At 39.4% G+C, this 26,518-nt stretch overlaps 2 protein-coding genes across 2 annotated transcripts in view; one reads left to right on the forward strand and one right to left on the reverse strand.

The window, feature by feature from the left end:
* The window catches only part of Rictor (RPTOR independent companion of MTOR complex 2), a 101,841-nt gene extending 98,652 nt beyond the window's left edge, over positions 1-3,189 (forward strand). The window contains exons 38-39 of the mRNA XM_051182506.1: positions 186-324; positions 456-3,189. Coding sequence (XP_051038463.1) covers positions 186-324; positions 456-530 — 214 coding nt within the window. The 3' untranslated portion in view covers positions 531-3,189. The remainder of the gene's footprint in view (positions 1-185; positions 325-455) is intronic.
* An 8,559-nt stretch (positions 3,190-11,748) lies between these two features.
* The window catches only part of Osmr (oncostatin M receptor), a 51,645-nt gene continuing 36,875 nt past the window's right edge, over positions 11,749-26,518 (reverse strand). The window contains exons 9-17 of the mRNA XM_051182507.1: positions 25,912-25,988; positions 24,959-25,181; positions 23,993-24,172; positions 22,874-22,978; positions 21,645-21,818; positions 20,610-20,777; positions 15,273-15,354; positions 14,790-14,862; positions 11,749-14,092 (exon numbers count right to left, since the gene is read on the reverse strand). Of these exons, the coding sequence (XP_051038464.1) occupies positions 13,532-14,092; positions 14,790-14,862; positions 15,273-15,354; positions 20,610-20,777; positions 21,645-21,818; positions 22,874-22,978; positions 23,993-24,172; positions 24,959-25,181; positions 25,912-25,988 (1,643 nt within the window). The 3' untranslated portion in view covers positions 11,749-13,531. The remainder of the gene's footprint in view (positions 14,093-14,789; positions 14,863-15,272; positions 15,355-20,609; positions 20,778-21,644; positions 21,819-22,873; positions 22,979-23,992; positions 24,173-24,958; positions 25,182-25,911; positions 25,989-26,518) is intronic.

Here is a 26,518-nt window from a genome sequence, read left to right on the forward strand (position 1 = left end):
AGCAAAAATGAAAAAAGAGACAGACAAACTGATTGACATATTTGTAAGCCATCATTACTAACATTACATCCTGTCAGTATCTATAGGGGAAAAAAAAATAGCAGAAAGTATCATTTTAAAGGGTTAAATGAATAAATTATGGTTATATTTTTTTTATCACAACATAGTCTGTCTTTTCATTTTAGAATTAAAGAGAAGTATCCTCAAACATTTGATGACATATGCCTTTATTCTGAAGTTTCTCATTTGTTGTCACACTGCACATTTAGACTTCCATGCCGGAGGTTCATACAAGAGTTATTTCAGGATGTACAATTTTTACAAGTAAGTAAAGTATATTTCTGAAATTTGTCTCCCAGAATTATTCAATACTTGAAGAAATTAAAAGAGTATTTCTACATTATATGCCATTTTTGTTTTTAAAAAAAAATTAACAAGTTACCCCTTTTTCTTAGATGCATGAAGAAGCAGAGGCTGTGTTGGCAATTCCATCAAAACAACCCTCAGTTGATGAATCTGCCGAATCCTGACCTCATATTTATGATGCTTATAGCTAGATACTATATATTTATCCATACTGGTGGATTTCCTAAAGGCCTCACGAAATGCTGACTATCAGCGAGACAGGAGTATCTTCTGACGCTGTCCCAGCAGTCATTGGTACAGAACAGCTGTGACTGCTGTCATCCCTAACCAAGCCAACTTCCTCTTCTCTGTTGGGCCCTTCGTGGGGTTTGTGATTCATTACCACAGTTGTAAATCAGTTACCATTAGATGTAAGAGCCAAGCACTGAACCTACATAGGTTTTCTATTTTTTTATTTTAAAAGCATAATGGCAGTGGAAGAAAAGCAGGACCTGAAGAAGCACCCTTCGCATAGTTATTTCTAAATGCTTTTTAATTAAGGGTAAATTAAAAGGATGCCTTGTTTGTTCGCTAATTCGTGGGAAGCAGGAGTGACTGTCGCTGAGGCTGTGCCCTGTTATCCTACAGGCTGTGCTGTATCTGCTGGTGTCGGGGCTTCGTTGGCCCTTCCACATTTCCTTAACGTTTGTAACACTACTTCAAAGGTCTCTGACCTCGGAGCAAAAGAAGAGCCTCAACAATTGGAACTTGAGAGTTATTTTATGTTGTTAGAGTGCATAAAGATGCTTATTTGTTTTCCATCTCTTCAGGTTTTTTGCAATATGTTGTTAAAGGTTATTTGTACCGATTAAGGTTTTTCACTACAGTTGTTGAGTAAAATAAATAGTTAAATTGAAATACTTCCCATGTCCAGCACGCACACACACACACACACACACACACCCAGTGAATTTCCATCCTCATGAGCTCCTCTCATCACTACTTTAAACAGAATGAGCAAGTATTAGTAGTCTGCACCCAAAGCAAAGGAAAGCATTAAGTGATACTTCCGATCTCTTAAAGAAAAGACAAGTTTGCCTGAAATTTACACATTCCATGTAAAAAGGAAGAGCCATATTTGCATTTAAAAAGTTATTGAGACTCATTAAGATTAAAAATTGTGGTGAAAATCCTTAATTACTAAATTATAAAGCTGCGACAATGTCATTTTTGTTAGTATTCTTGTTTTGCACAAAATAATTGCAGTTGTAGGTGAGTTGAAGAGTACAGTCATTGCCTTTATCACATGTGTGAAGTTGATAAAGGCAGGGTTTTGTCTGTCTGTCTAGTTTGTGTATGTATAAAGATATTTGGAAATCTACAGAAATTAAATATGCAAATTTGTACATAAGGTAGCATGAACATCATTACTAGAATGCTTGTGAGTGAAAGGGTTATCTTTCTTGGAATCATATGTATAGAACAAAAACATCCAGCTGGACTGACTAGGACCCTTTTGTAACTGCTCTGTGTAGCCCATTTTTACAGTTACATATCAGCTTGAACACCATCATAGACATCAGTCCATATTTTCCCATGTTGTACACCCTTTTCATAATGGGCTTGTTTGCAAGACCTGGGAAACAGAACAGAGATTTTTTAACTGGCACTGAAAGTTCCCACTAGGATGAAGCAGTTCATCTCCCTCCTAACTCCTCTGACTGCACTTCAGCAAGTTGTTCTTACATGCACTGTGTGGCAACTTCCATGACGATAAAGCAGACAAGGGCTCTAAGCTGCTGCTCATGTTACAACACGGTTCTTTTCATTCCCTCAGAAAATCCAGTGAGGGTAAAACTTTGAACTTCATCACCGAACCCAAGTGTTTGTTTAAATGTCAACAGTACTTCTAAGAGCATTGCCTATCACCTTGGTCTTTGGTCTTGGATAATAAAACTGCCTTTCCAGAGAACCAAATGTCAGAGATACTAGGCCAAATAATGGTTACAATTCCAAAGGAAGGAATATAGTCTTACTCATAATGGGATTAACATTTTAGACATTCATTTTAAACACTACCTCAGTTAACATAGAGTATAAAATCTGTGGTTTCATCCCTCAAAAATTAAGTAACTATTTTTGTTTGTTTTTCATCACACAAAACTATCCCCATCCTTGCACACCTAAGTCAGCCATCCTTAAATTAAGACAGTGCCTAGTGTTCTAAGCAGGTGTTTGTTTTGACTTTTGACTGTTACTTTGAAAGGTGTGTGTGTGTGTGTGTGAGAGAGAGAGAGAGAGAGAGAGAGAGAGAGAGAGAGAGAGAGAGAGAGAGAGAGAGAGATCGATCATACAGCACTTACTTTGGGATGGAGCTTTGTGGTTATCAGTCTATTGGAGGAAATTATCTGTGCTTAAATTTATAGTGCTATGTGGTTTAACCATGGTTTCACCAGGAGGTGGAATACATTTCCTTTAAGTACTTACTTGTATAAAAGTAGACTTTCATGATGAAAACTACATGCAGTGCCAAGTGATTAGTGTAGGTGTTTTATGATTATTAAATTATAGCAAAAAAGATTAGGAATGATGTCAATGGTAATAGAGATCATCGAAAAATCATCTATAAATAATAGATATTACCAAAATAATGTCAATACTGTAGTTTTTCAAGAGGTTAGAATTAATATTAGTCACATAAATTTGTACTATTGGTAATTATTTAATAATTTGGAGGAGTTTGAACAGTTAAGCTGGTTGTAAGCTGTGAATTTCTAATTGTAAATTGTCATTTCTAATTGAATTTTTTTCAAGAACAGATTTCAGCTTCACATACTAAGTAAATACTGAAAAATAAGGAGAAATTTAGTATTTATAAGAAAATAGGCTCTAAAATTTCTTGTCTTTTTTTTTTTTTTTTTTTTTTTTTTTTTCTGTTTGTGCTTAGGGTATATTGGATGAGGAAAGTGTTCTCCCTAACTTAAGTGTTTCTAATAAAGAGTAGTGAATAGACATCCCTGGGACAGTGACATTATAAGGCTGTTAGGAAGTGCATGCATTGTTGCTGTGGTGATGTATCGAGGTCACTGGGAGCAGTGTCTTCAGCAGCATTCCACTCTTGTCCAGAACTTGAGATGGTTAAAGCTGAATTCCATGTCACCATGGTCGAGTGTTCAAAGTGAGATGTCACTGTTTATTTAGATTTGTCTACTGCTATTTATATAAAATTTTTATTTCATTCCTTTCAGAGGATGCCTTTTATGCCCCATATCAAAGCACAGATCGTTAAGCAATAAGAAACAAAATTGTCTGTCGTCAAATTATATTAGCAGTTATTCTCGTGTGGTAAGAGTGAGGTGCTAATTTTGCGTGAAGAATTTGTGACCACTTGGGAAATGTATTTCGGAAGTAAGGTTCCCCCCACCCCCTTTACACTTTTACTTCCATTTTGTCTCAAATTCACAATCCAGAAAAGAAAAGTAGAATTGTTTGAGACACTTCCAAGAAAAGCTGCTTGTAATGAACATTTCAGATTTTCCTAAGTGTAGGTTGGCAAAGAACTCCATTTCCTCCGTACTGGCAGAGTCTGTTGTTCCCATCTTATCTTCAAGAGTGTCACTACACCGAGACCCACTTCAGGCATGCCAGTGAACTTATGAAGGACACAGCAGTCTGCACAAGGCTTTCGAGGAGCCTTGTTCTTTTAATTACAGGTTCCCATGGGGGTTTTCATTTCTAATACATTTATACGACTCACAGAATGTGGGATTCCTCCCATTTGGAGTATTTTTATAGTTAGGTGGATAACTCTGCCACAGATGCATGGATTGCACATTTGACTCTACAAGATAGTTAATATGAAAATATGCCAAAAAGGAAACATATCTTACAATTTTCCCATTTAACTAGGTTGGTCTAGCACAAAATGCAAAGTCTTGGGGCAGAGAGGGAATAGTGAAAATTTTTTATGTATGATTGTTGAAAAATGTTTCATTACTGGCCTGTCAGAAACCCTAACAATGCATTGTGAAACAAATGATGTAAATTAAATTAGCTTTGAAAAGTGGTAAGGGATTGTAAAGAGAATCTCAGACTCAATGCTCTCTGACCACATGACCTTTTTTTATTTAGTAATACGCTGCTACATTTTTGGAGGTTCTGGTGTTTGTAGGTCACTGAACAGACATTGAAATCTGATTTATATTGTATAACTGTAACATAGAAAGAAAAAGTATTTATATATTTTCCTTAAGAATATTTCATTGAGTTGTGTATAATTTAAATAAGATTTGTTCCCAAATGGTTTTGCTCACCTTGATTTTGTTGTTGTGGTTTTATTGTTTTTGTATAATGTGTACAGTTTATGTTAAGGGCATTAAAGCCTCCTGAAACATAATCTTATCAAAGGGATTCATTGTTAATAAAATGTACTTAAAATTCTTAAACTTGTGGCAGTGTTACTTTATTTGAAAACCTTTGTCACTGGGCCTTAACTTGAATCACATGATACTGATGTTGACAGTGCAATTTCCAGGAAATATGGCCATTTGGTCCTACAAATGAGGATGGTCTTATACCGTGAAGGGGCTGTTCCCAATTTTAAAGTAATTGTACTTCCTTGGCATTCTTCAGAATTTAATCTGACACACTAAACTTTTTAATCTCAAATCATTATTGTGAAGGATTTGAAAATAGAAATGGCCTGCTGTTTTATCTTGTGGACTGTGTCCTTTGCCTTACAGAAGCTTCTCAATTTCAGGAGGTCCCGTTTATTAAGTGTTGATCTCAGTGTCTGTGGTACTGGTGTTATGGAAAAAAAAAAAAAAAAAAGAAAGAAAGAAAAGCAGTCTCCTGTGCCAATTCAAGGGAACCTTCCACTTTCTTTCTAAGAGGTTCAGTGTGGCTGGATTTATGTTGAGGTCTTTGATCTGTTTGCACTTAAGTTTTCTGCATGCCGATAGATATGGATCTATCTTCAGTGTTTTGCACTCCAGCATCCAGTTATGCCAGCACCATTTGTTGAAGATGCTTTCTTTTTTTCCGTTGTATAATTTTAGCTTCTTTGTCAAAAATCAGAAGATCATAGGTATGTGGGTTAATATCAGGGTTTTCAATTCCATTCCATTGATCTACCCATATATTTTGGGGCTAATACCAAGCTGTTTTCAGGACTATAGCTCTATAGTAGAGCTTGAAGTCAGGGATGGTGATGCCTCCAGAAGTTCCTTTATTGTACGGGGTTGTTTTGGCTATCCTGGGTCTTTTGTTTTATCCATATAAAGTTGTGTATTGTTCTTTCAAGGTCTGTGAAGAATTGTGCTGGGATTTTGATGGGGATTGCATTGGATCTTTAGATTGCTTTTGGCAACGTTGCCATTTTTACTATTTTGATCCTATCCAAAAGCATGGGAGATCTTTCTATTTCCTGGTATCTTCTTTAATTTCTTTTTTTAAAGACTCAAAATTCTTATTATATAGGTCTTTTGCTTGTTTGGTTAGCATTACCCCAAGATAGTTTATGTTGTTTGTGGCTATTGTAAAGGGTGATGTTTCTCTGATTTTTTTTCTCTGCCCCTTTATCGTCTGTATATAGTAGGGCTACTGATTTTTTTTTTTTTTTTTTTTTTTGAGTTAATCTTGTATCCTGCCACTTTGCTGAAAGTGTTAATCAGTTGTAGGAGTTCCCTGGTAGAGTTTTTCGGGTCACTTACGTAAATTATCATATCATCTGCAAATAGTGACAGTTTGACTTCTTTCTTTCCAATTTATATCCCCTTGGTCTCTTTTTGTTGTCTTATTGCTTTAGCTAGAACTTCAAGTACAATATTGAAGAGATATGGAGAGAGTGGGCAGCCTTGTCTTGTTCCTGATTTTAGAGGAATCACCTTAATCTTCTCTCCATTCAGTTTGAAGTTGGCTGTTGGTTTACTGTATGTTGTTCTTTAAAATATTGTTCTTTAGTTACACTTATAAGAATAAAAGGTGGATAAGGGGGTGGGGGTGGTCCCAAGTGAGGGTCCCAAGTGGGTCCCAAGATAAGGGACCACAAGGGAGAACATAGCAGGTTCCACAGCAGGTGAGGGTGACTGAGAAGGCAAGGCAGAGGGAATAACATACCAGGCAGAGAGTGAGGGAGAAAGGAAGAGACATAGAGGCACTGAAAACAGAAGAGGAGAGAGGAGGAGAGAGAGGGGAAGAGAAAATGGGGGGGGGGGGGGTGTGCCTGGTAGCCAACCGAAAGCAGGAGAGAGCATAAGTGGGCAGGGGTTTGACTTTTAAAGGGGTCCTTTACACCTACCTGCTAGTACTCATGGAACCCAGGGCTGACCAGAGTACTGCCTTAGTGCATTCTGCCAGGTAACGGGGGCAGGCCAGCATGATGCCTGAATCCTTACACTGTGTGTTTTTATTATGTTTAAGTATGTTCTTGTTATCCTGGTCTCTCCAAGGCCTTTATCACAAAAGGGTGTTGGATTTTGTCAAAGACTTTTTCAGCATCTAGTGAGATGATCATGTGGTTTTTCTTTTTCAGTTTGTGTATATGGTGGACCAAATTGATAGATTTTCATATGTTGAACCATCCCTGCATCCCTGGGATGAAGCCTACTTGGTCATGGTGGATGATATCTCAGATGTGTTCTTGGATTTGATTTACCAGTATTGAGTATTTTTGCATCAAGGTTCATGAGGGATTTTGATCTGTAGTTCTCTTTCTTAGTTTGTCTTTGTGTGGTTTGGGTACCAAAGTAATTGTAGCCTCATAAAAAGAGTTTGGCAATGACCCTTCTGCTTCTATTGTATGGAACAATTTGAGAAGTATTGGTATTAGCTCTTGAATTTCTGATAGAATTCTGCAGTGAAGCCATCTGGCCCTGGGCTGCTTTTTGGTTGGGAGGCTTTTGATAACTGCTTCTATTTCATTAGGGGTTATAGGTCTATTTAAATTGCTTCTCTGTTCTTGATTTAATTTTGGTAAGTAGTAGTTATCCAGGAAATTGTCCTTTTCCTTTGAATTTTCAAATTTTGTGGAGTACGGGTATTCCAAGTATGACCTGAAAATTGTCTGGATTTCCTCATTGTCCATTGTTATGTTCCTCTCTTAATTTCTGATTTTGTTGATTTACATGTTGTCTCTCTCTGCTTTTGGTTAGTTTGGATAAAAGTTTGTCTATCTTGTTGATTTTCTTGAAAAACCAACTCTTTGTTACATTGAACCTTTTATTGTTTCCTAGTTTCTTCTTTATTGATTTCAGGCCTCAAATAGATTATTTCCTGGCATCTACTCCTCAGGCATGAGTTTGCTTCTTTTTGTTCTAGGGCTCATTTGTGCTGCTGTTAATTCTCTATTGTGACTATTCTCCAGTTTTTTTCATATGGGCACTTAGTGCAATCAACTTTCCTCATAGCAGTGCTTTCAAAGTGTCCCATCAATTTGGGTACGTTGTGTCTTCATTCTCTTTGAATTCTAGGAAATATTTAATTTCATTATTTTTTTTCTTGACCCAGGAATGGTGCAATTGCGCATTGTTCAGTTTCCATGAGTTTGTAGGGTTTCTGCAGTTTGTATTGTTGTTGAATTCCAACTTTAAAGCATGGTGGTCTGATAAGATACAGGGACTATTCCAATTTTTTTGTATCTGTTGAGGTTTGTTATATTGCCTAGTATATGGTTGATTTTAGAAAAGATTCCATGTGTTGCTGAGAAGAATTCTTTTGTGTTTGGATGGAATGTTATATAGATATCTGTTAAACCCAATTAGGACATAACTTCTGTTAGTTCTTTTGTTTCTTTGTTAATTTTTTTGTCTGGTGGTTCTGTCTAGTGATGTGAGTGGGGTGTTGAAGTCTCCTACTATGTGTATGTGAGGTTTTGTGTGAGCTTTGAGTTTTAGTAGCCTTTTACGAATGTGGGTGCCTTTGTATTGGGGGCATAGATGTTGAGAATTGAGACTTTGTACTGATGTATTTCTCCTGTGATGAATATGAACTGACCGCCTTCATCTCTTTTGATTGATTTTGGTTTGAAGTCTAACTTGTTAGATATTAGGATAGCCACACCTGCTTGCTTCTTGGGTCCATTAAATTGGAAGATCTTTTCCCAACCCTTTACCCTGAGGTAATGTCTGTCTTTGAAGCTTATATGTGTTTCTTGTATGCAACAGAAGGATGGATTCTGTCTTCGTATCCATTTTGTTAGCCTGTGTCTTTTTATAGGCGAGTTAAGGCCATTAATGTTGAGGGAAAGTAAGGAGCATTGATTGTTAATTCTTGTTTATTTTAGATTTGTTGTTGGCGGTGGTATAGTGAGTATATTTGCCCTGCTTTTTCTTTTTGGTTTTGGTAAAGTGGGATTATCTATTGCCTATGTCTTTGTAAGTGTGGTTAACTTCCTTGGGTTGGAGTTTTCCTTCCTGAAGTTTCTATAAGACTGGATTTGTGAATATGTATTGTGAAAATTTGACTCTGTCATTGAATATCTATAGTGATTGAGAGTTTTACTGGGTATACTAGCCTGGGCTGGTATCCTAGTATTTGTAGAACATCTAATCCAGGACATTCTAGCCTTGAGAGTTTCCATGGAGAAGTGAGGTGTAATTTTGATAGGTCTGCCTTTATATGTTACCTGGCCTTTTTTTTTCACTGCCCTTAATATCCTTTCTTTACCCTGTATGTTAGGTATTTTAATTATTATGTGGTGAGGGTACTACTTTATTTTTTGTTTTCTTTTTTCTTTTTCTTTTTCTTTTTTTTTTTTTTTTTTGGTCCAGTCTATTTGGTGGTGTTCGGTATGCTTCTTATACTTTCTTAGGCATGTCCTTCTTCGGATTGGGAAAGTTTTCTTCAATGATTTTGTTGAATATGTTTTCTGCACCTTTGAGCTGGGCTTCTTTGCCTATTATTCCTAGGTTTGGCCTTTTCACGATGTCCCACATTTCCTGAATGTTTTGTGTTAAGGATTTGTTGGATGTAAGATTTTGTTTGGTCAATGAATCTATTTTCTCTAGTTTATCTTCAGCGCCTGAGATTCTGTTTTTGATTTCTTATATTCTGTTGGTTTTTCTTGTAGCTGTAGTTCCTGATAGTTTGTTTACCTAGTTTTCCTATTTCTAGCATTGTCTCAGTTTGTGTTTTCTTTATTGACTCTATGTCAGTTTTCAGGTCTTGAACTGTTTGAATTGTTTCCTTCATCTGTTTGATTGGTTTTTCTTGGCTTTCTTTACTTTCTTGAAGTTGTTCACTTCTTGTATTTTTTTGTTTGGTCTTTTCCTCTATTTCTTCCAAGTTTTTTTTGTTTTGTTTTGTTTTTTTGTTTGTTTGTTTGTTTTTGTTTTTCTTCCATTTCTTTAAGGAATTCTCTCTTATCATCTTTGAGGGCTTCTGTTATTTTCATGAAGTTATTTTTTAAGTTATTGTCTTCTACTTCATCTGCTTTGATGTGTTCTGATCTAGTTGGTGTAGAGTTCCTAGATTCTGCTGGTGTCATATTGTTGGGTGTTTTCTTATATTACCATCTTCCCATCACTTCTTCCAGTAGGTGAAGGTGGAGTCTCTTTCTACCCTGCTCTCCCGGTGGGTGTAGGTGGGTCAGGAGTTCAATGTCTGTAGCTCTGGATGATCCAAGCTCTCGTGGAGGTCTCTCCTCCAGCAGAGAGTAGGCGATCGCTTGCAAAGATCAGGGGAATCCATCCTCAAGGTGGTCCCTCATGGACAGGCAGGTCCAGTGTGCTCAGAGCAGACCCAGGAAGTTCCATGGAGGTGGAGGGGTTGTTGGACCCGCACTCTGGCCCAATGCTTACCTGGAGCAATGGGCCCAGCAGAACAAAGCAAGAGCATATCTTTTCATGTTTTTTTTTTTATACCTTTGTCAAATATTAGTCAGTGTGAGGGTTTATTTCCAAGTTTTCTGCTGTATCTCAATAGTCTATGTGTCTCTTTTTGTGTCCATATCATATGTTTTTGTTTGTATGGCTTGGAGTCTATAATAGTTTATGGTCAGGTATCATGTTGTCTCCAGCTAAGAAATGCTTTTGAATATACAGTACTTTTTTGTTTCCATATAAATTTTAGGATTATTTTATCTGGTTTTATGAAAAATGAAATTTGAATTTTGATGAGAATTCCATTGAATGTGTAGTCTCATTTACTAACATAGTTATTTTTACATCATTCTACTAATCCAGGATAATGACAGGTTTTTCTCTTTTCAGGATGTTTAAGAGTTAGTTATGGGGCCTGGAGAGATGGCTCAGAGGTTAAGGTCACTGGTCTTTCAAGGTCTTGAGTTCAATTCCTAGCACCCACATAGTGGCTCACAACTCCAGTTCATGGAAACCTGATACCCTCACACAGACATACATGCAGGCAAAACACCAATGTACATAAACAATAAAAAACAAAAAATTGTGGATGAGGTTTGTTTCCGGCTTTCTTTGTCTTCAAGTTTGTTACTGGAATAAAGAAATGCTGCTGAATTTTTAGATGTTGATTTTGTATCTTGCAACTTGCTTAATGTGTTTCTCAGACCTAAGAATTTTATCCCAGAGTCTTAGGGGTTTTTATCTAGAATATATAAGGAACTTCAAAAATTAAATAAACTAAAAGTCAATAATGGTCTGATGAACTAAGTAGACATTTTTAGAAGAGGAAAAAAATTATCTGAAAGGATGTACAACAATCTTTGCCATCAGGACAAGGCAAATTAAAATGCTTTGCAATTCTATCTCAAGCCAGAAGAATTCCTGCTATCAAGAAAGAAAACATGTTGGTGGGGATGAGGGTGAGTTGGAATAGCATACAAAATCTTTTGCTCTATTCGTGGAAGTGTGGTGGTTCCTTAAATTTAAAATACATCTGCCATATGACCCAAGTTCTGCATATATACCTAAAAGAGTCTTCAATCAGCCAAGCACAGTATTTGCATATCCATGTTCACTGCTGCTCTGTTTACAATAGCTAAGACAGGAACCAGCCTAGAGAGCCATCAGTAGATGGATTAGAAAAAAAATGGGATTTGTTCACAATGGGATTTATTATATTCTAAAGAGTATAAGACATTTGCTGGGAAATGGATGGAACTGGAGGTCATTATGGTACTGAAATAAGCCAGACTTAGCAAAAATACCACTTTCCTCTCAACCTCCATATTTAGTTTTGTTGCTTTTGGAGTAAGGACTATAACAGGGACATAGGAAGGGGACCACAGAGGGAAGAAAGGCGCCTCGAAGTGTGTGACTTAGTCCAGGAACTGATGAAATGTGTGGATTTGAGGTCAGTGCTGAAGCAACCCTTTTTAAGTTGAAGGGGTACCTGGAAGTTTACAGTCTTTTGTTAAGTTTATGAGGTGATTTATCAGCTCAAGTTTTCATTCTGTTGAGGGAATTAAAACAATGTGATCATGAAATATTTTAATTTGGACTTTATCCAAACAGCAAAAATAACTTTTTTGTTTCATGGATTATTTTTTAAACAAAATTGAAATGAAAGAATGTACTTACAAATCATTGTCATTACCATTTCTGGGTACAAGTTTCCAGTGAGAAATACTGTGATAGAAAAACATAGACACAGTATTGGCAGGACTGACCAAAGTTGCCTCCCAACTAGACTGTTCATGATACTGTCTGGCACTAGGTTAGGTCAGAACCATTTTCTCTAACAAAAGGCTTAGTTATAGGCAAGAAAAGACTGTGCAGCTTTAACATAGCATGTATGGTTGGTGTCAGCTATTTTCTGAGGGCACAGGCCATATGGATATTGCTGCAGTGTTGGTAATGGCCATGCGTGTGCACAATCATCCTTCCCACCATATTCACAGTGAACAAGGTAAAAGGAACCTCTCTTTATCTTATTTTACAATGTGACAAACATCAAGAAGAAGATAATATATTGAACACCTACCTGTCTGTCCAGCTATTGTATGTAACACCTTCCTGAGATTGTTTACAGGAGCTAGGCTGTTATCAAGCCCCATAGAAGTCCAGGCCTTATCTAAAAATAATGGTTGTGTATAGTGGGTATTTTTGTGTGCCATGCACTAATGCCTGACAAATGTAAGTGCTATAGAAATTGTTAATACTGCATCTAAGGAATAACAAGTAAAAATCTATATGAGTTTGGTACAGACATTTTTTTTTAAATATTGTCTTCCTGGAATCGACTGGATCTTGATGTAGAAAGTTACAGGTAGGACAAGTGTATTGTCTGAGAAGACATGCTGCCTTGGGGCCAATACTGAACTAACTTTTAACTCCATAGAACATTTTAAGGTTAGAGCTGTATTATACCCATATTGCAGCTACATAGTATGTCAGGAATGTAAATGAGGCAGAATTCTCTTGAATCAGACAATGTGTGGAAATAGTTCGTTTAGATACAGCTTTGGGGCAGGGACATTAAATGCGAAAGGAATCTCTCAATGAAATGTCCTTTTTTTTTTTTTTTTTTCTATTCTGAGGTAGTCAGAAATTAAGGAGGAAGACTGTAATCTACTGAACAGGCTGCTGTCATCTGCACACTAAGTCGTGAGCTCTTTGCGATCCTGTTACCACAGTAAATTGGATGGCAGGAGACCTGTGAAGACTCTTTCTGTCCCATTCATACGCCCTACCTATTAGGTTCAGTGTAGGCACCAATAGAGTTCCTTTACTTTATCGGTAACTACAAATTCTCACTCCAAGGTAAGGCCAAAATCTAGCTTGTAACCTTTCCATTAAATGTGATAAGTCTGCACAATAGCACTAATAAATCTCTTGTGGCATTAATCAAAAATATTTGATCCAGCTGCTTTATCCTTAAAATAGTAAACATTAGGTCAAGTTTACATGAAGTTCTCTCACGGCAAACCGTAATTCTAGGACCACAGCCACTTTGTGCAATCCCGAGTAGACAGGGTCTGTGAAATTGCTGATGAGTATCCTATGTCAGGGTCAGGCTTACTGTGTTAGGGAGAGCCTGGAGCAAATAACAAGGTCAGCATGTGCCATTTCTAAGGAAGCCTTCAGGGCAAATGCCAAGTTGTATAGCTCTGGTCTTTAGTTTGTCAACCTGTAATGATCTTTTATAAATTAGTGCTGCAGATAGTAGGTGCTCCTGGAGTCAAGGCCCAGGGCACATAGTGTTGGCATGGTACCCAGCCACATCCCCAAAAGTGCTTGTAGTGTATGAACTGGGTTGGTAGTAGTTAATCTTACTGTTCACCTTGACCTAAAAATATCGTTGAGGTCAGGCTGCTATTCTCACTCAGAGCAAGTGGTGGGAATGTCCCCGGAACTGCCATTTGCATTTTATACTCTGAACAGTGCACTGGCATGGGTGGATTTGTGGCAAGACTGTCCTTGTCTCCACACATATGTGAAGCCAGCTGAGACACATAAATCAAGCTAGTTTCTTCAGTTGGGCTTTCCGCCAGGGACTTCATGTAATCTTTTTCTAGAACATTTAGTAACTTGTCAGGTGGGGTCAATAGTCCAAGTTGACATGGAGTGTCTTTTAGGGGTCCTGGAACGAGGCCATGGGAACCAGAATCAAAAGCTGACTGATCATAAGTAAAATTCTCGAAGAAGATGAAGGGCACAGGGCCAGAGAGGCCGTCTTCTGTTGGCACTGAGGAGGGAGGCTTAATGGATACATCTTCAGCGTGTGGTTTCCCAGAGACTATGCACTGTGTCTTGGGGCCTTCTACCTTGTTTATAACTTCAAGGACATCTGGAATGCAGTCTTTGACATTCATTATTAAGTGGGGGTTCTTCTGCAAAGGAATCAAACATCTAACATAAATGTACTGTGGGAGTATCCAAGTGTATCATGTATGTAGTGTTCCTTCTTGGCCACATGTTAACTTGAAGGTTGTGACAAAAGCCAGAAGAGTCACCAGAACAGAACCAATCTGTGGCTGACTCCTGGTTGGATAAATGCTTTTTCACCACTGACTTTTCTGGTAGCCCACAATGAGCAAGACACAGTCATATTCATTTGGTCTATGTTAGGATCAAAACCGGGGCCTTACTCATGCTAGGCAAACAAACAAAGAAGCACTCTGCTGCTGAGCTAGTTCATCCAATTGCCTGTCTGATAGCTGTGTTTGTGCCTCTTAAGTATCTTTTCCTGAGGAGGTGTAAGAAACTTTGATCAATGAAGCCCCAAACCAAAATCAGCCCTTCTCTCTCTCTCTCTCTCTCTCTCTCTCTCTCTCTCTCTCTCTCTCTCTCTCTCTCTCTTCTCTCTTCCTCTCTCTCTCTCTCTCTCTCTCTCTCTCTCTCTCTTTCTCTCTCTCTCTCTCTGGGTTTTTGAGAGAGTGTAGCATGGAAGGCTTAGAACTAACTGTATAGCTCAGACTGGCTTCAAAACTCAGGAAGATCCCTTACGCTTTACCTCTCAAAGGTAGGGATTGCAGGCATGTGCCACCATGCACGGCTGGATTAGTCCTTCACATGTTACACATTTACCTTGGATTTTATCAGTGACAGGATGCTGCTCTTATATGGATTTGGAATATCAGGATAACACTTCTCCTTCACCCTAGAGGAACAGAGGAGTGGAATTCAGAGGGATGGTTAGGAGTGAGAGCTCTGAATAATTCTCTGTGAAGCAAAAGACATAACACTTCCTCATTTTAATTTCCATATCTGTAGAATACATGACAATAACTATAGTACTTACAGTGTTATTGCAGGCTCTCCATGGCTCTTTCTATATAAATCATGCAGATTGCTGCCAAGCATAAGGTGGCATAAATAGTAGGTAGGGCCATGGGGCAACATTTGAAATGGTTCTTTTCCCAGTGTACTGATCCAGAAGGCAAAATTGTCAACTACATTACAGATGTTTGCCTACATTTTTTAACCTTTTCTTTTATTGTTCTTTCCTGCATATTATTCCATAGCATTTCTGTCTAATGGCGTGTCTCGGAAAGCTCCCTCTGCACTTACCACTGGCTTTTCCAGTAGCACACAATGATGATGAGCAAGATGAAGAGAGTCATGGGTAATATGATCTTCAGCAGCATGTGGGCTAAAGAAAAACAAGGAAAGTGATCATTTTCACATATGCACTGGCCTCCAAGAGAATAAAAGACTATGAGCTTACTGCTCCTCAAATGTATGTATTTATGCAAGACTCAATATGAGGTTTTTTAAAATGAGTTTAATTCTAAAACAAATCACTTCTCACATATAGGTTGTATTTATTACATTCATAGAAATTCAACTGGGTGAAATTTACAAGGAAAATTCATTCTGACTTCTCCCTGACTCAGAAGAGAAAAAACCAACTAAGTGGGGTATGGTGGTGCATACATTTAACACTCCTAACACCCAGGAGATAGAGCAGAAACTAGGAGTTCAAGGTCATCTTCAACTACATAGTAAGTGGGCTCTATGAGACACTAACCGATTCAGGGGTCCTTTTGCTGTGAGCCAACACTCGGTAGGTCAAACACATTAAGTCTGACAGAATAGAGCATAACTGCCCAGTTCCTCACTCCCTATCCTAGCTCTGTGGTAGTTGAGAGTACTTTCCTGCCTCTCATCTGAGGACTGGCCCCATGCCTTAGTTTGGCCAGTATGATGACTGATGGATGATAGCTCTGGTTAGGTAGGAGCTTCATTGTATTTGTGCAGGGGTTCTCTTCTTTTATCCACCGTGAAAAGAAAATGCCCAGTATACTTACTGTTGCCCTTTACCAGAGAGCACATGACTTTAAATGAACCATACCTGCATCAGACCCAAGCCTGGAGGTCAGGGTGGCCCAGTCAGCCAAGTCATGCTGATGTGGGAACCCTGGTCAGAAGACAAATACTTGTCTGCCACAGAGGCTCTAAGGTTGCTTATCATACATTAAAAACTGGCTGGGTTCAGGAGTTCCTACCTTTTGATATTGTGACAGCATTGTCACCTACAAAGGTCACACTCAGGAGCTATGCAATGGAGTTACAAAAGAAGAAAGGAAGGAAGGAAGGAAGGAAGAAGCAAACAACAACAAAAAACATTAAAAAGTCACAGTATTTTAAGTAAATAGGGCCACATTCAGAACTGTCCTGGGGTACATGTGAGTCGTGAAATACTTAAGATGTGTTACATTCTTTTATGCTGTGAAATATTAGTTTAATGATGCAAAGATGTGGGGTTTTTTTGTTTGTTTGTTTGTTTTTGGTTTTTTTTTTTTTTTGTATGTTGCATTTGTTTAACTCTTTGAAGCTGTGTTACTTTTCCTGTCTAAAAATACTGGCTGGTTGGATAAAGAGTTGAATAGCCAATAGTAAGGCAGGAGAGGGATAGGTGGGTCTGGCAGCAGAGTGAATAAATAGGAGGAGAACTCTAGACTCAAAAGAGAAGGGGAGAAATGAGAAAAGGAGGAGAGGAGGATGCCAGGGGCCAGCCACTCAGCCACACAGCCAGCCACAGGATAAGAAGGAAAGGAAAGACACAGAAATAGAGATAGGTAAAGACCCAAGGCAAAAGGTAGACAGGATCATTTAATTTAGCAAAGCTGGCTAGGAACAAGGCAAGCTAAGGCTGGGCATTCTTAAGTAAGAGTAAGTCTCAGTGTATTTATTTGGGTGCTGGGTGGTGTGCCCCCAAAGAGTCAAAAAACAACCAAATACGCATGAAACTTGTAGGCTGCAGACTGGAAATGGAGACAAGACTTATAGTTAGTCTTACACTAAATTTCCTGTGTCCATCTTAATCTCCTTCAATAATTCTGCTTTATTTCTCAGGTACATCAAACATTCCCGTTTTTTTTTTTTTTAATGGTCTCCTTGTTTCAGTTGCTTGCAGTTCAACTAATCAGTCACTCAGCTTCATGTAATCAACCTAAGCAAATGACTTGGAAGGTTCTGAGGACACTGTGTATGGACACATGGTCCATTCCATGTGTGCTTCCCCTACCTGCCCTCCTCACTCCTTATCCAGATCTTCCTGGACTGGAAAAAATAGCTTGGTTTTAGGACACTGGGTGTTGGTTTGGGGACACTGGGTGTTGGGCAGTGCTGCAGTTTCAGAAGGGAGGCTGCCCTGGGTAGAGCCCCACACTAGTTCTCAAGTGTTCTCAAGACCTGCCCTTTGAGTGTTACAATCATTTTTAAAATTTGATAAAAGCATGAATTTGCATATATTTTATTGAAGAATAAATAGAGGACAAGTATCCATTATCGGAAATGCTTGGAGACAAGTTTTTTAGCATTTCATATTGCTTTTAATGGGGGGAATATTTGTATATTCATAGTGAAATGTATGAAGAGAGTTTAATTACAAAATTTATACATGATTCATCTGCATTGTATATCCTGAAGGTAATTTTATGCAGTACATTCAGTGTGTCCCATTACATGAGGTCAGAAATTGAATTTTTTTCTCTTGTGGCATGGTAACCCTCAAAATGTTTTGATTTGGAATTTGGAATTTCAAACTTAGCATATTCAACCTCTGTGGGGGGGCATGAAGGGAGAGACAGTGATGCACATACAGCCCACTGAATTTTCACTCCTAGACACACCCATCTAACCTGTATACAGAGCAAGAGAAACATCACCCTGGAACCCAACCACTCTTTATCTCCAAGCAACCTAGAGGCTAGTCTTTTAAGCGTGTGATGGCATTCTCTCTCTGCACTCTAATAGAGCCTCACAGCAGAACTCACACCTGTTGTTATTCACTTGCAGGTTTATAACTGTAGAGATTTTGTTTCTATTACTTTATGATACTCCATTGTGTGACTATAGCAGAGTTATAGAGAGTTATAGAGAGTGGATACTTCCAGTTTGTGAACTTCATGAATGTGGGATTTCTAACATTTGTCTGTAGGTGGTTTTGGGTGGTTGGGGATGTATGCAGATGTTTCTTTGTGAAAAATGAGGGTCCAAGCTCCACACTGAGCACATGCTTTCTTTAGAATACACAAATGCTACCAGTTTTCTTAAGTTGCTTATGCCAGCCTTTTTTCTACCTATGGGCAGCCAGGGCTACACAGAGAAATCCTGTCTTGAAAAATGAGAAGGGGGAAGAAGGGAGGGAGAGAGAGAGATAAAAAGAGAAAGACAGAGAGAGAGAGAGAGAGAGAGAGAGAGAGAGAGAGAATGAATTTGATTTTTTCATTTGTTTGAGTTCAACTACTTTGAAAACAAACCTTCAGAACATAGCCTAGTTCTGTACTGAGGGCTGAAGAGTTACTCCCAGTTCTACATCCTGACAATAGACCATAGGTTCTAAGTACTGCAAAAGATGCATCCCACACACTCAGTCTACTGATAGTCTGGCTTCACAGCAGCTACCTACCGCAGAGTGCCGCTGGGCATCCTCTGGATAGGCCTGGCTGTTGGAGCTGTGGCTTGTGCCACTGTCCAGCATTTCACCAGCCTGGAAAGAGATCAAATGGAAGGAACATCTCCTTCTGAGCTTTTATACCTGCTTTTATACCTCATAAATTCAAAAGTATCTTAAGTTGAACATCATATGTTGAGGAAACACCTGGAGCCAGTGTGCTTGCTAAATCCAGTGGAAACAGTTCCAAATGTCCAGAAGCAGAGGCAGAAATAGTGGAGATGGGCACCAGGGAGGTCTCTAAATAGACTTTCCATTCTCTGTGCCTCATTATCTTTATTTAGTAAGCTAGTCATCATTCAAAGAAAAAGTACCAGCTCACAAAGAAAGGGACCTGTTGTTAAATGTTACTACAAAATGAGCAAAAAATTCTACACAACTTGAAATTTCAGCATTACATTATGTAATTTTGTTTCCCATTCCAAAGTAACGAGGGCTGAGGTGTAGTTAGCAGAGTCACCTAACATTCTATTTTAATATGTACAAAGTATCAGGGGAGTTGTGAACAATTGAAATTCCTTCAATCAATATAATTAATAAAGCTAAGGTCATAAGATTTACCACAAAGATTAATGAAATCTTAAAAATATAAAGTTACCATTTTTGTGTGCACAAACCAAATAAATTCAGAAGGTGGAGGAAAATAATACAGAAATAAATTTAAAACTCATTCTAAGACTTGGTCATGGCAATGCATGCCCACAATTCCAGAATTAGTTAGGTGGAGGCAGGATGACCATGAGTTCAAGTTCATTCTTAGCTGTGTAGCCTGGGCTACATGATACCCCAATCTCAAAAAATTCACCCTCCCATCCAACGAAATTACTTCAAAGTGGCAACAGTGCTTAAATCCTGTAAATCGCTGACTCAAATCTTAATCTGATTTGAATTCTGACATAGGGCTTGGAGACATCAGATCATGATTTAGTTTCCCAGACAGTTACAGTAGCACCTGCAGCTGCAGCTGTATGTGTCTGTGACACCAAGTAGGACACTGAAGGACTACCATCCTAGCTAGTGTGATTGCCCCATACTAGCAGCTCAGATATCAGTGAATGGATTCTGCGCAGAGGAAGCTGGGAACTTCCAGCTTGAGCCTATTTCTTTCTCAAAGACAAGTGTCTTCAAGGTCTCTTCAGCCTGGCCCTTCTGTGAATTCTTTAATTGCCCCCACCCCTACCCACCAGTGCACACACTCTTACAATGCTCCAAATCCTAGTGCAGCAAGAGACTGGCTAGAAGTGCCAACAGCAAGACTTCCCTTCCTTTTTTAGGAGTGCTCAAGACTGGATCTTGATTTCATACCAGAAAAGAATCTCTGGATGAACCAGTTGAAGCAGAATTGAAGCTTTTCGGGTAAATTTATTACAGACTTTTGGCATCGGGATTAAAAGAAGGAAAGGCATTCGGGAAGAAAGTAAGAGGCAAGAGCATGTGTGAACTTAGTGAGAAGAGCCATCCCAAGACATTGTCCCCGGCAACCTCACTGCATTCTCTCCTCATCTTCCTGTCAGTGGCCGCCAGCATTTGTGATGGAAATATAGTTCCTCCTATGACTTTCCTTCCTCTATCTCAAGCCAAATGCATCTTAGAAAGGCATATCTCTTAATTTGACCCCTTCCCAACAGGATCCACAATCACAGAGTTGGTGACCTATCTGCCCAATTTACCACACATTGCCAGGCTCTGACTATCTCCCCCCCACCCCCCAGGCATTAGCAGAGCAGAAAGCCCAGAAAAACAGCTTTGAGAAGAAAGTTCTAGATCATGATTAGTTAGGTTTTTACCTAACTGCTTTTACCTGGGGCTTGGAATAGGATTCTGGATAACACTTACATGTGGAGGAGATAGGAAGGGATGGAGAGAAGAAATTATTGAAACTTGCTGATCTAGATAAAATGAAAGAACTTGATCTTAAGGGCAACATTTGATTTAGAGAAACTCACAATTCTCATCCGGAGTCGTGACCTTTGTGAATGTTTCATTGGGGCCTTGGCCAGCACTGGTATACGGAGTGACGAGAAACTCATAAAGGGATTCTGGCAGAAGGTTTTCCACAGTGAATGCCTTTTCATCAGGGTCTCTGATTTCATATTCACAGAGCACTGAATTATCTAAGATTGAAAAGTAATGTTATCAGGAAAATCATATTAAGAGTGTGGGGAGTGCTGGCCTAGCATGCACGGGCCCTGGGTTTAGTTCCCACCACCACACACACTGGACATGATGGCACATGCCTTTGATCCCAATGGGAAGAACAGAAAAGTTCAAGGCCATCTTCAGTTACATAGTGAGTTCAAGCCAACCTGGGGTACATGGAACTCTGACTGATTAAGAAAAATAGATGAGTGGCAGAGCCTGGCATGGATACCCCAGCTATCTCTGGACCATCAGCATTTTTGAACCAACCTCAAACCAAATTATAATTTCACTGATTTTGAAGATGTGCCACAATAAACAAAATATCCACTAAACAGGGAATGGTAATCTTACAGGTCCACAACTCTGTCAGATACAATAAGCACACACAAGGGAAGAAAATAACCAATGTCAGAGATGTGACTTACAGACAGACTTCCTACTCATAATACATGGAAGGCCCTGGCTGTGGTCCTTAGCACCACAAACAAATAAGGAAATAAAAATATTGACATTTGGCAAACTTTTCTTGTTTGTTTTGATTTTCAAGGCGGTGACTGGGAAAAGCAGGAAAGTTTTGTAAGTGGAAGGATTTCTTAAGGTACTGATGGCCAGGCCTGCATTAGTTTTAAAGTGAATTAAAGTACCACTCCCTATACTCACACATGTTTGCTTATTGATTCTAAAATGACATGGGGAGAGCATCAGCCTGGTCCCCAGACTGGCCTGATCACCTAAGGGGCCTTTCTGTGCTTTTTCGTAGCTCTGAGGCCAGACTCAGCATTGATTTCATTACTTTTGGAATGGTGCAATGAGTCTAGGTGAACAAGAGCAAGCATCACCTGGGAGAATCGTCCTCTTCCCTTTTGGGTGGCACTGCATCTCCTTCGATTTCAGGTACACACGGTACCCTTCTATAAAAGCAGACTGGAAGTTGCTGTCATAAGTTGGCCAGCTCAAGATGAAGGAGTTGGAGGTAAAGTTACTAATGGTCACTTTCGGGTTCTCCAGAGGAGCTAGGAAAGGAAGATGGGATAAGAACCATTATGATTTGGGAATGGTCTCAGAGCATGCATGCAAACTAATCAGACCACAGGCAGCTCTGAACACTAAGAGCTTGTGTCAAGTTAAGGAGCCTTGTCTTTTCCCCTGATAATGTATACCCAGATACAGGAGACCTGGGAAGGGATATGCAGTTGCCTCCTTCAAAGCTACTGTAGATGAAGACCTAAACACTCAGAGAGATGAAATGACTTAAGTCTGTCTTAGTCTTGTTTGTGGCCTTGAAGTCTCAACAGTATTTGCTGAGCCTGAGAATGTACAGACATGATGAGGAAGGGACAGGAGAGACAAGATGTGTTCAAAGATGTGAGAGGGAATTTGAAGAATCCAGAGCCTGGGATAAGGCAATACATGTTACCAGACATTGGAAATGTACAGGGTAAATCCTGGCACTGTTACATATGCATGCGTGCACACACACACACACACACACACACACACACACACACACACTTAAGGATAAAGACAAATACTTAGCTAAAATGAAAGTAATTCAGACTGGCTGAAGAGTGTGGACACAAAAAGGGAGGTTTACAACTTGAAGCTACAAGATGCTTGGAGGTAGAATTTATAGTTTCTCAGTGAAAGTCACTGAAATCATTCTAAATCATCCCATGATAGGGGGAGGTACTTTCCAATCACAGAAGTAGTACTGTAGTATTTTGTGGCATTAATCAAGAAAGCAGTTAATAAACTTTGTAGAGTGAGATCCTATTTTTATTTAAAAATGTGCATCCATATATATAGAAATGGGTATCAATGTATAATAAAACAGTAACTGGTTATTGTCCTTTGGGGTGTTAAAATTAGCAATGATTACATCGTCTTTCATGTATATGTTATGAATTACCTTTAATGAAGATGTTTCATTTATATTGTTTAAAAAATGTAATTTCTAAAATAAATGGGACCATAAAACTAAGCTTGGGAAGGGAATCTTCCTAAACACAAGGATATGGATGGGTCAGAACAAGTCTCCTTGAGGCAAGCCAAGGGTGTGTCTACTTACCAAGTTCCTGAGTATATCCTGTTTGTTTCTCTAGTAACTGAGCATTCTGTTGCGTAGATTTTTCAAAAATTCTGAAGGTGTACCGGACCCCTGGTTTAAAAGCATCTGGAGAAGAGACGTCAAGGATTTTTAACAAGACAGACTGACATCATCTGAGTTGAAAAGAAAGGATGACCAATGAGTAAGCACTCCTCTAGTAATTTCTTTCTCAAGGTCTTTCCTTTTTTCCTCCACTACTATTTCCCTCCTCCTGCTAGACCTCAGAATCTTCTATGTTGTGACCACAGTGCTATCTGGAAAGTTCTATAGAGACTGCCATCTATTCTGGAGCCAGGATCCTCAGCTTGCCCTTGTCTACATTCATAGAACTGGTGCAAAACTGAGCCAAACTCACCAACTACTCCAACACTGCTTTTGACATTGAATAGCCTTACAGTATTTGCCTTGTCCTCCCTTTAACACTCAGAATCTTGAAATCCTGGTTTCCCCTTCCTTTCTTCCTCTTTCACCTGCAGCCCTATAGTTAGCCTGCAAAGCTCTTGGGCCCTGAATCTTGCAGAGGCCTCCATCACTTTCTGGATCTAGACGATTCCTACATCAGTCTTTCAGCCTGGTAGATGGTACACCTGTGCCTCCTGCTTAAGCCACTCACTGGAACCTCTTTGACTTCCCTAAAAGAGCTGGAATCTTCAAGTTGTAGATTTAGTAAAAGAGGTCAGAGTTCATGCCTACAAATTTATTGAAACTAAAAGCAAAATTCTTTTGTTTCCATCAACTCTATGCCCTAAACATGTCCCAAGTATGTGCTATTCTCTGTATCTGTAAAAGCTTTCTGTACATAATTCCAATGTCCCTCTAGTTTAGAGGGAAAATTATTAAATTTATTTATTAAAATTATTAAAATCTCTACTATGGGTCTACATTTACATATTCTGCTCTAGTAGATTTTAAGCCCAGAGGTCAGGATCTATTCTCATGAATTCTGATCTCCAAGCAACCATGCTGGATTTGTCATTTCAGCATTGTTAGCCTAGCACAGAGTATCTGTGCATTAGAATAGAAGTCTAAGTTGAACTTGCTGCAAGGGAGCCAGGCAAGGAGGAGGGTGAGAGTTCTCACCTGAGCTGATGTTGGTGCTTGTGATATTGGGACCTAGGTTCTTCCATTGCAAATCACAGTGTTGGTCCCGGGAATGTGCACACCAATCCACAACATAGCCTAAAGCATCTTCAGAGAAGGGCTCCCAAGAAATATGGAATCCATCCTTTGTACCTTTAATTCTTTTTTCATGGACCTCTTCTGTACAGAAACAAATAGAATAATACTCCAGATTCAGTTCATTGTATTTCTTTTACAATTTCCAAGGATGAACATAAATAAACACATGTAATGTTTGTTTATAGTTTTGGCTTAAAATGTCTCTTAAAGGCTTCCATACCTAAAACTTTGGTCCCCAGATTATGACACTCTCTGAAAGCAGAGAGACCTTTCAGATGTTGACACTGGAAGATGTAAGTTAGAATAAAAGAAGATATTGGGACTCTGGTTCTGTCTGAGTGCAGGTGTTCCCCACTATCAACTCGCTAAGCATTGGGACCCTAAGTTCAAAACGTCTACCATAAAGGGTTCATTTGTAAAATGTTTGTATGATTCATTTTCAGAAGTGCCTCCAGCAAGCATAGGTGCATCTTCCATGCTCAGGAAACAACCGGGTCTTGATGACAGCTTGCTAATTCACTCTGCTGTGAGCAGCCATATGGCTGTTCCATAAAGTCTTTATAGGTGACAACAGTGGGCAAATAGTGGTTACAGCACAGTAAATATGGTTCATATCCCACAAGTCACAAATCTCTAGGGCACTGTCTTGACTCTCAGAGAGGATTTGCTGTGGGATTGCATGGACTCAAATAAATTTTAAATCATCTCTTAAATGTGCTGAAACATCCAGGGACAGAGTGTGCGGGGTCATTGTGAAGTCACTGATGGCTGCCTCAAGTTATGGTTTTATTTGTCTATCACTACTTGGAAACATCACCGATATTTTGCTCAAGAATGGAAGCCAACTGACCCATGCTGACGACTCACCATGTCCGGAATCATTAGAAAGGGCCATCACTGACTCAGGCGACATACCCACGCTGTTGTTAGCTGTGATGTGAATCTTGTAAGAACTCTGGTCAAGGATCAGTTGTGTGCCAAGGGTTGGTGCCCGGACAGAGTAGTGTTCTGACTCAGATGGTTGGTCTTGGTTTTCTACAACTATATTATAGGATATGATTTTGCCATTGGCCTGTGATTTTAATAGTGGCTGGAAAAAAAAAAAAAAAAAGACGATCCTTTCAAAATGAGCTTTACTGTAAAACTAGTCTCTAATTACCTTTTCATTTTTCCATCCCTCAGCTGCCCAGTTCACATACACCCTCAGCTTTCCCTAGACAGACTGTATGCTGTTCTGTGTACCCCTAGATCTCAGATTAAGCAGCAGCTGTCCCCTCAGGATGTGGACAGAACTCAGACATAGTCTTAGCAGAGCAACACACATATATGCAGAGGCCCGGAACACTGCCAAACTTAAGGGGAAAAGAAAAGCTGGAGGGACTGTGGTGAGGTGCCAGCCGCCTCCTATCACCATGTTCTGGAATGATACATTAAATCTGGCCTCCAGGTTGTCATGCAGTGTATTTGGCCAAGCAGAAGGATAATGTTGATCTTCCATTATAATTTAATAGCTTGATTTGAAACTTTTGTATTTACATATAATTAGGAGTAGGGTATGTGACTCTAGACATAGTTCCTGATCTTAAACCTTGCAAAAGTTATGGTGGGCCTGAGTTGAATGAACAGAAAAGGATCTAGCCATCAGAATCAGCCATCAGATGGGCTCAGGGAAATTGTAGCCTAAGCAATAGGACATGGGCTTGGAGTGGGTCCTTCTACCTGATGACCAGCCCTATGAGACTGACACCATGGTTTCTCCTGGCTGGGGAGTACACTGATATATAGAAGCAGCAAGTCAGACCTGGAGCTTCATGCCTTACCTTCCAGAATAAGGTCACAACATGACTTCCATTCTCTGACCGCACTTGTCTCCATACATCAAGAGCCTGTGATGGAGCTGAAATTAACCAAAGAAAAGTTCTGGGGTCATATTTATACCATATTTCCTATGTTCTAAGCCAGTGATTCTCAACCTTCCTAGTGCTACATGACCCCCTGTGGGGGTTGCAACCCACGTGTTGAAAAGCACTATTCTAAGTCTTGCCAATTACTTGTCCTCCCTGGGGCTTGGTGGTCAACCCTCTCGTTTCTGTGACTTCTGTCCATGGATACACAGCTACACACACTGCTCACTAAGTACTCATAGTGTGGTCTTTAAATGTTTTCCCTGAAGGTGAGGTGTTATGAGTTCACAGATAAAAGATGAATGATAATGAGGTGTTTATTGGGAAAGAACTTACACAGACAGTAAACAAGTAACTGTAGGTATTTCTGCGCAAAGGATGCAATCTTCCCTGATGCTCCCCACAACCCAAGGGGTCTCCAACCCCAGGTCCTCTACCTTAAAATGGGTCATGTATGTCCAAAGGGTGTGGCTACTGTTACAGGTTCAGAGGCAAGTTGTAACTACAATTACCCTTTTAGTCT

This window comes from Phodopus roborovskii, unplaced genomic scaffold, assembly GCF_943737965.1.
Source record: "Phodopus roborovskii unplaced genomic scaffold, PHOROB, whole genome shotgun sequence".
Lineage (NCBI taxonomy): Eukaryota > Metazoa > Chordata > Mammalia > Rodentia > Cricetidae > Phodopus > Phodopus roborovskii.